We start from the raw sequence: 15,000 nt of genomic DNA on the forward strand, positions 1-15,000 counted from the left end.
GGCGTTCGCGCGCTCTGTGCTTCCCTCAGCGCTTCCCGCCCCGGCCCCTCAGCGCGGTGTGAGGGCACTGCAGCGCCAACCCGCTCCTCGGAGCCGTTCGCAAAAAACCCTTTCTTTATGAGTAGGCCAACAAACGGCGCGTGTGTTAATGCGGAAAGATGTGATCCGCGGTAGCAGCAGATGTCTGCGTTTGCAGCTTCTCACTGATTCTCAGTTCTGCCTCAGAGCAGTATCAGCGTGAGCTATACTCGGTATTAAGGGTGACCTCAAATTCATAAAGGCACTTACAAAAGGTTTTTTTTTTGTCTCTCTGTGTGTGACCTGTGCCCTATTTAAGGGAGGAGAAGAGCTGAAGAGCGCTGATTTTATAACCTCATCACGGGAACCACACAGAGCAGAGATCTTTATTCGGTGGGGAAATAAACACCATTCATTTAGCATCACCAAGATCACTCATGGACAACTGAAGCACCTTTCCATTCTCACCCTCACCTTGGCCATGGAACTACAACCCACAGAATCATTAAAATCATTAAGGTTGGAAAAAAATACTAAGATCATGAAATCCCAGAGCATCCTCTTCTCCAGACTGAAGAACCCTGGTTCCCTCCGCAGCTTCATTGCCCCCTCTTTGGACACAGTCCACAGCCTCAGCCCCATGGAGAACTTCATCTTTCCATATGTATTCAACTCATACACGTTCATCTCCCACCCCTCACTACCAGCTCAACCCTGTTTGATGAACCCCAGTCTCTTTCTCAACCCGCTGTCAAGATGAAACAGTTGAGGGAGTGAGATTTTCTTCCCTCAGATGGAGACTAATTGAAATCTTGCTGTTAGCTCCCACCTAGAGAAGAAAAGCACGAGAAAGTGTTCAAAGGGCAGCCGAGCAATTTGGCAGATGGCACCATGTGAAGCACTTGTACTTAGATAGTCTTATTAGGAAGCAAGCAATACTTTCATTATGTCCAGCCTCAGAAGGAAAACTAATGATTAACTTCATACCACATTTATTTGTAGATAGCACTGCGAGAATGCACATCACCTTACAGACACGTAAAAGGTGACACTGGCCTGCCACAGGGCGCTTACATTTCAGCTTGACAAACACGCTGCAAAACAAAAATCTTGGCAACAGGAGGAGGTGGAGGCTGTTAGGAGGAGGGGTTCTGAAAAATGGGGTTATTCCAGGAGTAATAAGGGAGTGGCAGAGGGGCAGGCACGAGGAAGAGGAGGATGACAGCGTGGAAAACAGCACAGCTGATAAAAACAGATTGCGTGACAGGCAGAGCCGCACAGGTAGAAAAACAAGAAGCTGTGGGGTTATAGTTAACATGTCAGACTGCACCTACAGAACACGTTGCTGTTTGAGCTATTTCCAAAAGTGATAATGGTGAAATGCTATCCAGAGTGGCTTTGTTTTTATTGGTTTTTTGTTTTTCCAGGCCCATCGAGAATCCTAGTGTGATATTAGTTTGTATTATAAAGAACAATGCATTTCTGAACGGAGAGGTAGGGAAATAGCAAAAGCTCTGCAGATGCAGGAAAATAAAAAATAAAAAAAATAAAAACACACTCAAAAGGAACAACAAAACAGCAGAACTTGCAGTTTTTAAGACGCCATTCTTTTTCCCTTGCAGTATCTGCTTTGTATTTTGCAGCATATTTCCCAAATCCATCAGCCTGTCAAGAGGGAAATCTCCTACTTGCAAACATTTTAGTGATTTTCTGTCTTGGTTAAAAAAAAAAAAAATCTCATTATCCTACAAGTTTCCTTTGTAGACAGAGGATATTGGCTGGGCTTTGTTGTGAGAGCTGAACATTACATTTATTGCTGCAGCATTGCTGCTAAGTTGGACTGTCAGCAAGATTTGCTCTCTCTCTTATTTTTGTAGATATCCATGTCCAGTTATATCTTAAGGATCCAGATACTCTGACAATGATTGAATGGAGTTATAGGTCTCCAAATAAGAAAAACAGCACAGATTTTCTCTGCAACGGCACCATTGCATTACTACTGTGAAGACACTTGATGGGGCTTAGGTACTAACAAACTAGGGAAAGGAAAAAGCCATTACTCTTCCTTCCCCATTCAGTTTCTCTTAAAAAGAACAAAAAAACCCAAAACAAACAAAACCCAAAGCATTAAATGCATGAGAGTTTGCAGAGACCAGGGGTAAGTGGTATTTACAGAAGGTGCCGTCACCTCCACACAGTAACACCCCCGATGGAAGACTCCTACAAACAGCAGGCACCCACAGATCACGTTTCTGCTTCATTACATTCACTTGGGGATGCTTCCACTGAGATGGAGCCTTTTCCATGACCATCCCTTCACATTTCTAATATAAGTGAAGGGAAGCAAAAAAACAAACAAACAAACAAACAACAACAACAAACAACCTACACATTCTAGCCTTTAGGAATCATGAAGCTACTCACACATATTGTCCTGTATTTGAGAATTACAGGTAAATGCAATATTGATCTAATTGATGTTGCTCTTCAGTGTTTGGTTGTCCTTTTATTTCTTCAGCAGGGGTGGCTCATGCACACCAAAGAGTGCACTGGGAATTTTCTTAGTCCTGCATCACTTGGCTAGGCAGCAGCGATGCTGTTTTCCTTTCCAAATGTGAGGAATCTACAGTTACATTTCCATAGGCATCAAAGAGCAAGGCAAACTACCCCTGAACAATCATATTTAACAGGACCATCTCAACAGTGTTTCTGCAGCATCCAAGGCAATGTTTAGAAAAGGCTGAAGCCAGAATACTTCCATCTTCTTAGAGCCCACCCCTACAGAAGGTTCAGCATTTAAGCAATTACGTGACAGTTAGTACAGCTGGTGCACATCTTACATGCAGATACAGATTTGTAGATAGATACGTTTGAGACTGATTTTAAAATGAGTTTAGTTCACAATTGTCAGAGTAAATTAAACCCCACGAGGTCAGATCAGCATTCCACCCAGCCCCGTATATATTTTTCTCAATCTTTGACTGATAACATATTCTTGGAGACAGAGTGTGCAGAAAAAAATTACTCTTTTCTTGGTGTAACTTTCTTATTTACAGCAACTTAAAATCTCCCTGAGTTATTGGATGCATCAAACCATTGTTTAACTAGTCCCTTGTGTTTAAACAATAATAACAATCAGTTCCCTATCACGTTCTACAGCAATAAATTTCACTGATTGACTTTGGGTTGCATGACAAAGCACTCCCATTAGTTTGTTTAACCCTAAACAACTAAAATTCATTGTATACCCACCTGTCCTTAAAACTGCAAGCCAAAGGCACGCTTTACTCTTAGTCTAAAAACACAGCCTAAAAACACACGACTCAAAGGCATGAGCTCTATTCTTCACAGCTGACCGGCAGCTTCTACACACTGTGATACATCAGCAGAGACAACAACCACATATACCCAATGTTTTATCGGATGAAACAATATCAGATTAGACAATTTCCCTAATAAAGGGCAGGAACCGAGAACTGCAGTAGGGAGGTAGATGGCAGGAATAAAAGGGTGTTCTCTGTTTAATTTAGCTACACATACTTCAAAGGCAGCTGCATCTCCACTGTGCCTGCATGAAAATATGCCACTCTGTGTACTCCTCTATTTTGCAGAGGCATTTATGTCAGGAATTCAAGTGACAGAGGAGTGGACAATATCACGTTCATTATTTTGAAACGGAGGTGGAAGTGCTGCTGAGTTAGCACACAGCCATCCTTCAAGAGCTGTCTATTTCGGGACACTGCGAGCGTGAGGGCTGCGGCTCAGAATCACTCATCTGCCTGAGAGCTTATTAAAAAAAAAAAAAGACGTAATGTCATTGTCATGTCAAAAATATCTTGGAGCAAAAGTAGAAATCTTTTCAATACTTTTAGAAGAAGGAAGTGTAATAATATAGAATGCAGAAACCTGCAAAAGCCCTCTGGAAATCTAGGAAAGCTGTACTACTGCTGGTGGGTCTCTAGACATGTACTTGAGAACACGGCACCCAGGAGAAGAGGAAATCAAATCAAAAGAGTGCCTCCCTTGTTATCACTCAACAGGAAGGGTGAAAAGCTGGGAACACGGGCAAATCATCACCAAAGCTAGAGGCCAACAGAAAAATGAAAATCTTTAGAACAGTATAGTGTTGACAGCAGGCAATAAGGCTGCCTTAGAACAAACACATTTAATAAAGGCAACACGTTAAAAAAAAAAAAAAGAATCCACAGATGTGTAAAATTTTCAAGTGGCAAGACATTTCCAAATAAGTTACTGGAGACTAAAAGGTACCGTGAGCGGAGTGTCAACTCAACTGCCACCGGGTGGCCAAGGACAGTGACTCAAGATGGCGCTGCCGGCCCACGCAGCCCGTCATCCCAGAGTGCCGGAGTTGGCAGCTCAGAAGACACCACCACTCCGTCTTCGTAACTGATTTATTTCTCCCCACCAACCTCCCTGCAGCCACTAGTTCAGCCCACTGCAGTGCTGCACGCAACGCGTGGTGGCTAACGGTCACAAGATACAGAGGCTGAGCTGCTGACCTCAGTGAGAAGGTGAAAGGGAGGAATGTCTACTTTAGGCAAGGTCTGGGAAAACAATTATAAAAATAGGCAAGTTAAGAATTCCCTTTGTATTCCTTCTATGACAAATAGGCCCTGGAGAACCTTTACCCACATGTATTGCTCTACAAGTCGGCTTCACCATACAATCAGTCACCATGTACTCTGTCCAGACAGAGCACCGACAACATAGAAGGCTTTTAATACAGCCAAACCAGCAGCTTTTTGGTCAGTCAGAGTAACCTGGTGTTCAGCAGCTTGGAGCCTATGTCAGAACAATGTAGATAAGCTATGGCTAGAGGAAGAATTACTTTGCCACATCACCCTGCCATACATCCACAGGATCCAGTTACCAAACACAAGGAGTGTTCTGCACTCTTGACTCTTTTCAACAAGAAGTCAGCTTACGACAAGTGAACACCAAGGTATTTGGAGCCCCAGAACCCAGCTTCAAGAAGCTTCTCCACTTTAGTAAATACACGCTGCTGCTCCCCTCCCAGGGTCACGTTGGAGGGAGGAAGAGGCAAAAGGCAACAAGTCTCAAAAGCACTTCATCGGTAAACAAGATCCAATTCCTATCTCAACAGTTCCAGGACTGCAGGCAGTTTACAGCGTGTACAGGTGGCTTACAGGCTGGGAAGAGAGGAATTCCAGGCCTTCGAAGGCTTGGTGGAGGACCGAGCAGTTCAGTAGGCTCTTCATTTCTGTGTGGAAGGCAGATCCATTGCTCACAGTCTGTGTCATTGCAGTAATAAAACATTTGGGAGCTGTCAGTGCTAGCAGCCAACATTTAGCAATACACTGAAGCCGTGCTTATATATGAAGGAATAAATCCCCTTCCCTGCCTCAGAAACAGTCTGGGATACCTCTGGATAGGTGGTGAAACTGCTGAGTCCAGCTACATATCAAGCAGAACGACCATTATGAAGCCTCAGGAAGGGAGGAGAGTGCAGCTTACATCTGAGACGGTCAGCCAAGGTTGGGAGAAGAGGAGGGAGTACAGACTTCAGCATGTTACACTTGCAAATTCAAATTAAGGTCTTTCTTCCCTCTTCTCCCATCCATCTCTTCCTTCTCTCCCAGTTTCCTATGCAGAGCCTCTGCAGCTGGAGAGCACGATCAGGGGATAATTTAAGACACAATATCTGTGTGGCCTTTATAAAAAGGAAAAAAGCGTCTTGTGTTCTGGAGTAAGGAGTGTGAAGTCTCCTCCTGCCATATATCTGAGGAAAGCTCAGTCATGATGTCTGGCCCTCACTCCAGTGATGAACAGAGCCAGGAGAGAAAAAGCCTGGCTTACACCACAGGTAGAACCCACGGATATGGTAGGAACCTGTACAGGGGAGGTTGTATTTGAAAGCACCAGTTTAAACAAAGGCTTCCTCATTGGGAGTGCCATTGATTTTGAGGAAGAGTTTGGAATCTTCAATCTTTTGTTTTCTTTCTCTTTCTAGCCTGCGTTTGTAGCAGACCAGGTAGATCGGAAGGCAGAAGCCCAGTAAGCTCAAACCAAGCAAGCCAACGTTCACCTGCAGGAAGATAGACAAAACAGGCAGGTTAAAACAACAACAACAACTAAGTCATGCATGCCCAAGAGTCAGAACCCAGCTCATATCACTCAGCTACAGGCAAACCAGGAGACGCCCTGCTCTCTGTATTGGCAACAACATCCACTGTATTTTTATTTATACTCTGGTGCCCAGAGCACCATGCATATAAATTAAATACTGCAAGAGTTTGTTGCTCTGGATCTCACCTACAAGAGTCTCTTGTTCCACACAACAGGTGGGGCTGTTCAAGGTGCAGCTCTTTTCCACCAGCATCACTGACTGAAGAGCCATGGGTTGCTGGAGTGCAGCTGTAGGCACACGCAGCCTAGAGACCGAGACTCTCCAAAAAACTGACACATTACAGTGTCAGTGAGCCGCCCAGACACTCTCAACAATGTGGCACACATTTGTCCTACCCTCAAAAGCCACTTGGCTTTCCCAGCATTAGCATCAGCAAGCCAAAATTTACTGATCATTAGAGTTTACAGTTCTCAAGAGAATAGAGATTTTCTACTGCATTTCAGGGCCTGACAAATTAACTCACTTTTACCTTACATATTTTGACTCCCCATGCAAACGGTTTGCAAGGAAATAAACAGCAGCCTTCTCCCTTCCCACACACCAGTGTAAGGGTTAATGCCATTCCCTCCCAGGGCCTCATTACTCGCACAGGAAAGGGTCTCTTGGACAGCACCAAGGTAACAGCAGGCTGAGGGACACGTACACTCCCTGCTGTTTATAACCTTGGTCAATGCACAGGGGTGTTTTTTCTTTTTCAAAGAAATGAGCCCAAACCGTTTTCACCACTGAGCCTGCATAGTATATTTGAGAATAACTTACCCAAAGAGGGTCTCCTTCCAGAGGTCCTGTTAATGCCATAAACAGAGGCTGCTGCAGAAGGGCGAAAAGGGCACTGATCAACGACTGCAACCCTGTCAAGCTACCAAACTGAGTAGAGGGGTATCTGTCAACAGAAAAAGCAATAGCATTATTATCTGTCACCTTGACTGTTCACAACACCAAGCTCAGGTTACACTCCCAGTACACCAGCACAATAGAATACAGTCCCAAGAGAGGCATAATATGAAGAACTTCTCTCTCCTGAACTTATGTACAGCTACGTCTTATTCTAGAGATTTTAGTTATACTTGGTGAGCACAGTGCTCTCTAGACCACAGCACACCTGCTGTTGGAACAGATGCCTTCTCTCCAGACTATTCTCATCCTGAACTCTAAAACTTAAGAAATACCAGATCTAGCACTTGTTTTGTTGTACCATGAGACAGATGGAAGCACTTATACAACAACTACTCCTATTGCAAAGGGAGAAGAGTGTTGACATTTACTAGTTAAAAGCAGGGCCTCCTTATCCAGATGACAGCATTAGCAGCTATGTAATCATTTTCATCTGGCCATAGCAATTCGCTCCATTTAGAAGTGAGTGAAACCTGCACAACAGGTTAGTGTGTGTTTTCCTTTTTAGAGGACAAGTCTGATCCCATGTCAAATTAAACAATAGTGCTCATTGGAAAGTGCTGAATATCAGATACTACTAATGGAAAAATAAATCTCAGGAACAGTCTAACATCTGTCTCTTTTCACTGAGCAGTGTTTAGAAAAAGTCAGGTTGGAAAGAAAAAAGCAGATCAAAACTTTCCAGTATTCAAAGAAGTCAGCCTGAATCCAAAAATAAAGAAGTTGGAAAGAGCTGCAATGGTCAAACAGGTTTAGTTTACATGGTATGTACAACAACAGACATTTACCTTGACTAGGACAAAAACATATTGCTTTTAGCTGCCATAGAGCCAAAAGTTTGTGTGTTTTTGAATTAGGGTCTGAGATGGGTTTTTGAATTTGAAATACACAGGCACTGAGACCAAAACCTTTCACACAAGGAGTCTGTGGAGCCTCCATCCATGGAGATGTTCAGAACCCAAGTGAACACAGTGCTTGAAAACCTGCTCTATCTGACCCTGCTGGAGCAGGAGGGTTGGACTAGATGGTGTTGAGAGGTCTCTTCCCACCTCAACCATTCTGTGATCCTCTGAAAGCCAACAGTTTCTTCCTGTTCTCTGTCCAGCAGCTCAGGACAGAGAGGCAGATCTGTTTTCAAAGTGAAAAACATTGCTTACTAAGGAAGAGAGTATTTAGATCCAGCTATCGATAACTTTGATAAGTTGGAAACAGGATGGATGATCCACCTGGGAAAGGGAGTATGCTTCACTAACGGTGTATTGGGCAATGTTTTACCAGAGCAATTTCAGAGCAGACCAGCAACAGTATGTTCAATTATGTTAATGTTTTACCCAGACACATGCACGTAGCTACCCATTATAACAAAAAAAGCCTCGAGTTCTTACTATATAACCCTAGTGTCAATGGCCTAGTCTCACCTGTGGCTCACATTCAGTCATGCCTCTCTCCTGGCAGTAGTTATGCCAAAGGGGTTATCTGTTTCTAAAGAAGGAATGTATCAGCCAGGACTTCAGTCCAGCTGCTGTCGTGCCTAGTAGCACTATTTTTCCCCTCTGACCACACAGACCTTACTTCCTGATCTCCCTCTCACCAGGACATCTTATCACCTCAAACCAGTTTATCTGTCCAGCCACGCATTACAGGTAAGCAGAGACTTACACAGCTGCATAGAGGCCTCCCACCGCTGAGTGGATAAATCCCCTCACAATTGTGTGCAAAATGAAGGAAAGAATCTGCGAAGAGAAGAATAAAGTGTCAAGTGCTAGATGCCAAGGGGTACCAGACCCCAACACACAACCATTCCTAAAAGGTGCTCTCCTTTCTAGTACGAAGGCAGACTTGAGCAGCCCAGAGCCCAGACCTGAAGACTGGCACAAGGAAATAAATTGTATTCATCTCTAAAAGCAGTATTTTTCCTTACTTTGCCAAGGCTAACATGTCATGCTCTCTGAGGTTAACCATCCACAAGACCTATCTCATTTGCAGATGGCACTGTTGCAAGGACATGTGCCCAGGAAACTGTAGCCAGGGTCACAACATTTTCTTCTCGAACTTGGGTCCAATTTAGTTAAATTTCCACAAGTTATTGCAGACAATATGCAAATATGAGCAAACGACATCTGTTTGCCTGCGTCACCAGGGCATGCCTAAGGATAGTATAAAATCACTGAACTCATCTGCCAAAAGCACATGGTGTCACAAAATAAATATTTTAACAGGTTTATAATCCCACAGGTACCACTGGGCATAGCATTTGATGCAGAAATAACCTGCTGTATATACTGGCGTCACGATGCTTACTGCAAATTTTCTGACAGTCAGCAGCTTAAATCAAGCCCAGGTTAAAAGCACAGGCACTGCTAAGAGCACCTCAATAGGGAGGTATTTGTGGTTACAGAGCGCAGCTGCACAAACTCAGTGCCTATAAACCACAGATCAACTGCCACTTCAACTACAGCTGCTGCTTCAGTTTATCTCAAGATGTGTAAACTGAATGGCATTATTCGTTTCAGCTTTAAGGCTGGGGTTCCCAAAGCAGCACAGAGATGTCCCAGCAGTGCCGAACTGCCCTCCTGCCATCAGCTGGTTCTGCTGGTTTGCCGGACCTCCCAGCATCGCTCTGCCTGGCGTTTTGGCAGGACCCCCAGCACAACTCCATTTGACCTGCTCACCTGCAGCGGTAGGTTGGGAATGAGACAGGTGACTCCAAATCCAACCAGCAGGAGATTTGTGAATGCAAAGGCATTGGTGGCGTTGGTGATTTTCTGGATCTGACGATCACGTTTTTTCTTTTTCTTGTCACCTCTGGAAGGATAACAAAGCCTACGTTACGAAAAGCACTTTCAGCAGCTGCTGAAACTCACAGCAAGATTCTCCACATCTCACATCAACTATCTAAACCAGTTTGCCTAGAGGTCTTGCTAGGGAGATGGAATCATCTCCATCAGTGGAAAAGGAGGAACATGTGGTGATTGTTTCAGTGCTGTTGTTCCTACTGTTACAAAAGAAGGAAAATCTGAGCCTCTGTGCTACAATTCAAATTCACTCCTCTTAACTGATCTTAGTGAACATGGAAGGTGTGGTCCCTTCCTCCTTGCAATTATCAGGTCTTCCTTCAAGCTTTCTTTTCTATACTGGTGAATATCCTTTCCAGTCTTCCATATATCATCAGAGCAAGGGGCCTACTACACGGCTGCATGTCCTGCGTGGTGCACACTACGCACTGCTCAGCGTTGCTCTCCTCGTTCTCTTCAGAGCCATCGTCGCATTCTTTCAGTCTCCAGTCCATGATGTACCCGATCACAGGCGCTGTCAGCAGGCACAGCAGTTGCAGTACCCCAAAAATGGAAGTGTAGAGACTCACTGCAGGAAAAAAAAAATTTTAGAAGTGTCAGTTCAAGTGATAAACTAGCTGTAACAGAAAAAAGACCCAAAAGAAACTTCCTCCTCACTGTTCACCACTCTTATTAGAAGCCCAGATTCCATGTACTTGCAGATTAACCTGCAGGGCTGAAGGCAGCTGGGATGCAGAAGTCCTCCTTCTGTTGTGTTTTTAGAGGAGCATCAGCCCAAGAGCAGGCAGGCCTCCAGGAGTGGCACCCAAAAACCTGCTTTGTGCCGGTGAGCTTTCTGCTGGCTAGGAGCAACAGGGAAAGTTCTGCAAATGATGCATCCTGCACAGCACTCTGCCTTAGTCATCTCCTCTGCTGCCTTGCAGGGAGCTCCAGCTGCATCCTCTCCAGCTCAGAAGCTCCAGCAAGGACAAGCCATGCTGGGAAGGTGAAATCTATGCCATTTTATGAAGAATGGGCTAGTTTGGAAGTGCCTCTGTGGGGGGAAATCGGCAGCAAGAAACACAGCATCTGTGAGCAATCATTACAGTTTCAAACTGATGAAAATTCCCTACGTGTTAAACATAGGAGAAGCGTCTACATGGCTCTCGAGGGGAAAGCTGATGCCAGCAGACTTAGAAGAAACCTCCTCCCTCCTGTTATCAGACAGTTCCCCCACCCCACAGTGCTTTTTCCACTTCCTCTCTGCAGCCCACATGATGGATCTGTAGGATCACACAGAAGGGCTGGTGAGTCAGTGTACCACAGCTCTGAAATGAGGATGTGATTCCGAAATTGACAATCTCAGCACAGAGCGCTCACAAGTTACAGCACTGTAAGCAAAAGCAGCCAAAAAGAATTTTAGTTTATCCCTCCCAATGCATCTCTGGGGCTCTCCAAAGCAGTACAGCAATGACTTACACCAAAACGAAGGTGGTGTTGGAGAGAGGTTTCCAAGAAGCCTTCCTCTCCTATGCAGTTGTAGCAAACCCCAGCAGGGCCGCCTCGCAGTGCCCAGGGGAGGCACCAGATGATCCCTTCCTGGCTCCAATTGCTGGCTGGGGAACTAAGAGGAACTTCCAGCTCCAGCCTCTGAACTCACATTCCTGCCCCCATTACCTCTGCAGAAGCAAGCCCTGACGTGGCCCCACATCCCGTCTGCTGGAGCCAAAAGAAACAGGTGGCATCACCCTCTACAAACACTCCCAAAGCTGATTTGGTCTTGCGTGGTTATTTTTTAACAGAGGGTAAGAAGCAAGCCATGCTGTCAAGTTTTGTTTCTCTGTGCTCTTCTGAACACTTAATCTTAGGCTCTAAACACCGGGAGCAGAAGCCAACTTCAAGCAGGGAACAAAGTTTATGGGGACAGCAAGAGGAGGAGAGATCCTACAGGAACAGTCTCCTCAATTTATCTATCATAAAAACTTTATTTCCTAAGGAGGAAAGAGAATATCAAGCAAACAGCAGCAGGTACAATAGAAGCAGAGCAAACAGAAGGAGTGCAGACATGGGCACAACCCTTTACACCCACTGTTCTATAAGTCATTAAGTTAAACTGTCCTGAGCAAGCGTAGCGTGTGACTCTGTCCTGGTCCTACCCACAGTCTCCAAGTACTACCAGATTTGGAAGCAAGGTGACGATTTATGAAAGACAGCCAAATTAAAAGTCCCAAACACAACAGGTCTCTCTCCTGCCTTCCTATGGCACAATTAAATGGTTATTTAGAGGGCTTCTGAACTCTCTAGCTTCTCCCCTCCACCTTTTGGGGGTTTCCAGAAGACATGGAGCCACACGCTGACTGCTTTTTCCAACGCAAGGTTTCACAATATGACATGCACAGGAAGCAGAACTTCCAATAACGCAGTGCTTCGCCTCAGCTTCAAGACTTCATGCTCTCTGATTTCCCTCAAATCCTCCTCTCTTGCCCTTGTGTATATTTCAGTTTCTTTTGACCTCATCAACACTTGCATCTCTCTTCTTCTTGAACAAGGGGACAGCATGAACAAGGAATCCGAGGGAGCAGCATCCCGTCCTCTCCTGGTGGGCATGGATTACATCTCTAGAAATCTGCACGTGTCTTGGAACTGCTCTCACAGCCTGACACTGCTGTGACCAGACAATACCACTGTTTTGCTGGTGCCATGGAAACACCAAGACAGCGGGTTGCACTGTGAGCCCAGGCTGCATTCGGGGGGAGGAGGGGGAAAATGGAAAGAAATCGCAAAGGTGGCATAGAAGAACAACTCACCCAAGAGGCACAAGCTTTTTTTTTTTTTTTTTTTTAAAGCACAGAGCTTGAATGAAACAGAATTGGCAGCATAAATTGATATTAATCTTAAAATCCTGGGATGGGGGGGAGGAAATAACAAGAGCAAGCCAGGGGAAAAAGAAAAGATAAAAAAAACAGAGTACAGGAATTACAAGGTAAGCAGAAAACTGAGCTCTGCTGGGAAAGGTAGGCAGCATGAAGTTCGTCCTGTTTACTGTTTAATGCCTAAATTGGCTCTTGAGCCAGGAGATAAAGAGCTGAATGCTGCAGGCTGTCAAACGCTCAGACAAAGCAATTCAGGGAATGCCAGGGCACTTGGAGTTTCCTTCCCTCCCCCAGAGCTCACTCCTGTTCTCAGAGGAGTGCCTCTTGATTTATCAGCTTCATGCAATCCAGATTTAACAAGTTCAAACTGGATCTTACTACAAAGGACCAAAAAAAAAAAAAAAAAAAAAAAAAGCTAAGTCTTGTTTTGCAATCCTTCGTATTTTCAACAACAGTAAACTAATGTACTCTTTCCTGTTTTCCATGTACTGAATCAGAGCTATAAATACAAGTCCAGTGCAGCAAGCACCCCTGAGCCTCCCCGCACACACAGGCTGCACAAAACAGCAATGACTTCACTTCTCCCACCCTGCTGCTGGGACCAGACACCCAGCCCAGCCAGTGGTTGTGAGAGTCAGCTGCTCTGTACGTTGTGCTTGCTTAGGGTAAGTAAAGCAAATGCCTGACAAATTAGGTTTCCCAATTAAAAAAATTAAAAATTCACAGTCCATCCTGAGAGGCCACTTTTAACAACCTATTGGAAGGAATATCGTGGAATAGTGTTTAACAGACACTGGGCTAAAATTAGATTGACATTCAAGCGTCCACCTCACTGTCCCTCTGCCCTGGGCCAGCTCCAGCCTTCCACTGGACCCTACTGTCAGCTGCCAGCCGCAGCAGTATTTGCTGTATACGGTGTGTTTGCTGAGTAATCAGGCACGCTGACCTCTTGGAAGGATCGAGTCTGGGTCAGCACCCAGTTCCAAGAAAGCGGATAAAATTCTCCAGGTCACCCTACCTTGGTCTTCGTCTCCGGACAGAAACTCAAGGATGGTGTTCATGGCCCCCATGTAGAAGATGAGCCGCAGCTGAGTGACACACATGGTGATAAGGCTGAGCAGCAAGATGGGGCTGAAGACACTCTTCATGAAGGAGGGAGAAGCTGCAGAAGGAATAACAGAGTCTCTGAAGAAGGCAGCATGGCCTTATAGACAAGCACGACTTCAGAAGAGGCTGTGGCCGTTGGGTTAGCAGGCCTTCTATAGCCAACCATCCCAGCACAGTGCCAGTGGCAGCCCCAGGTCCACTGAGAGCAACTGTCTGCTGTCTTACAAACTTCCTTAACGAACGGTGAGAGATGCTTGGAGTTTGGCCACCAAAAACTGGGGCAAGGGAACTCTCAAGCAATTCTGTGGAGCAAAGGAAAAGGAAACTTCAAGCCATTTCCTTCTGCCATATCTGTGAGGAAGGAAGGCTGGGAGGTGACAGCAGCCTGCCTAAGAGACAGCAGTGACCAAGCGTGCTGTCCTATGGCCATACCAGTCACCCATGTGGTCATCCACACCTGGCAATGACATACTTCAGCAGGCATACATGAGCAGGATTCCTTGTATAACTGAACTCTCATCTGCATAGCGGTGCCTGGCATGTGGCCCTGGCAACGTATGGATCACGTATCACACTGTCTCATGTAAACAGGCCAGGAGCAGAGCACCAGCCTCCTGCCAGCACAAGCATCCCCCAGGGCATGTGGGGAACCACACCTGTGCTGTCAGGCTGGCACTTCACTTCAAGGTCCACCGTGGACAGGCAGAGCTTGTTGTTCTCTTGCAAGGCTGCCGATTCTTTGGGGCCCTTCATGGAGCTCCCCACACTCAGCCGGCGTCCCACGGTTGTGACTTGCTTGTAGAACTGCTTCCCGGTGATTTTGTGGTCAAATCCCAGCCAGCTGAACTTTATTTTCACCCTGTTGGGCAGTAAAGAGAATGAGGGCTGCTACACAGGGTGGGAGTTAGAGGCAGCAGAATCAGGCTGTGGGGATGCAAGGCACTAAGTTTCCACCTACAAACCCACAAGTCATCTGGATCCAGAGCAGACAGAAGTACTCTCCCTGGACCACTTTGCCAGAGGTCAGTATAGGAATGCTTATTGCTACTGGCACATCATTCTCCTTCATGGTTCCTATGCTTCAGAAGGTAAAACTTTTCACAGATATTCAACAGTCAAGATATAAAGCTAGTGTGAGACATAAATCCTCACCTTTGGAAGAGCT

At 45.4% G+C, this 15,000-nt stretch overlaps 1 protein-coding gene across 2 annotated transcripts in view; it reads right to left on the bottom strand.

The window, feature by feature from the left end:
* SLC43A2 (solute carrier family 43 member 2) overlaps nt 994–15,000 on the bottom strand; it is a 29,644-nt gene continuing 15,637 nt past the window's right edge. For both annotated transcript variants that reach the window (XM_021416207.1, XM_021416208.1), the window contains exons 8-14: nt 14,492–14,694; nt 13,747–13,890; nt 10,306–10,444; nt 9,754–9,886; nt 8,741–8,814; nt 6,947–7,070; nt 994–6,085 (exon numbers count right to left, since the gene is read on the bottom strand). In XM_021416207.1, the coding sequence (XP_021271882.1) occupies nt 5,924–6,085; nt 6,947–7,070; nt 8,741–8,814; nt 9,754–9,886; nt 10,306–10,444; nt 13,747–13,890; nt 14,492–14,694 (979 nt within the window). In that variant the 3' untranslated portion in view covers nt 994–5,923. The remainder of the gene's footprint in view (nt 6,086–6,946; nt 7,071–8,740; nt 8,815–9,753; nt 9,887–10,305; nt 10,445–13,746; nt 13,891–14,491; nt 14,695–15,000) is intronic.

Source organism: Numida meleagris, chromosome 18 (assembly GCF_002078875.1).
Source record: "Numida meleagris isolate 19003 breed g44 Domestic line chromosome 18, NumMel1.0, whole genome shotgun sequence".
In the NCBI taxonomy this organism is placed as follows: domain Eukaryota; kingdom Metazoa; phylum Chordata; class Aves; order Galliformes; family Numididae; genus Numida; species Numida meleagris.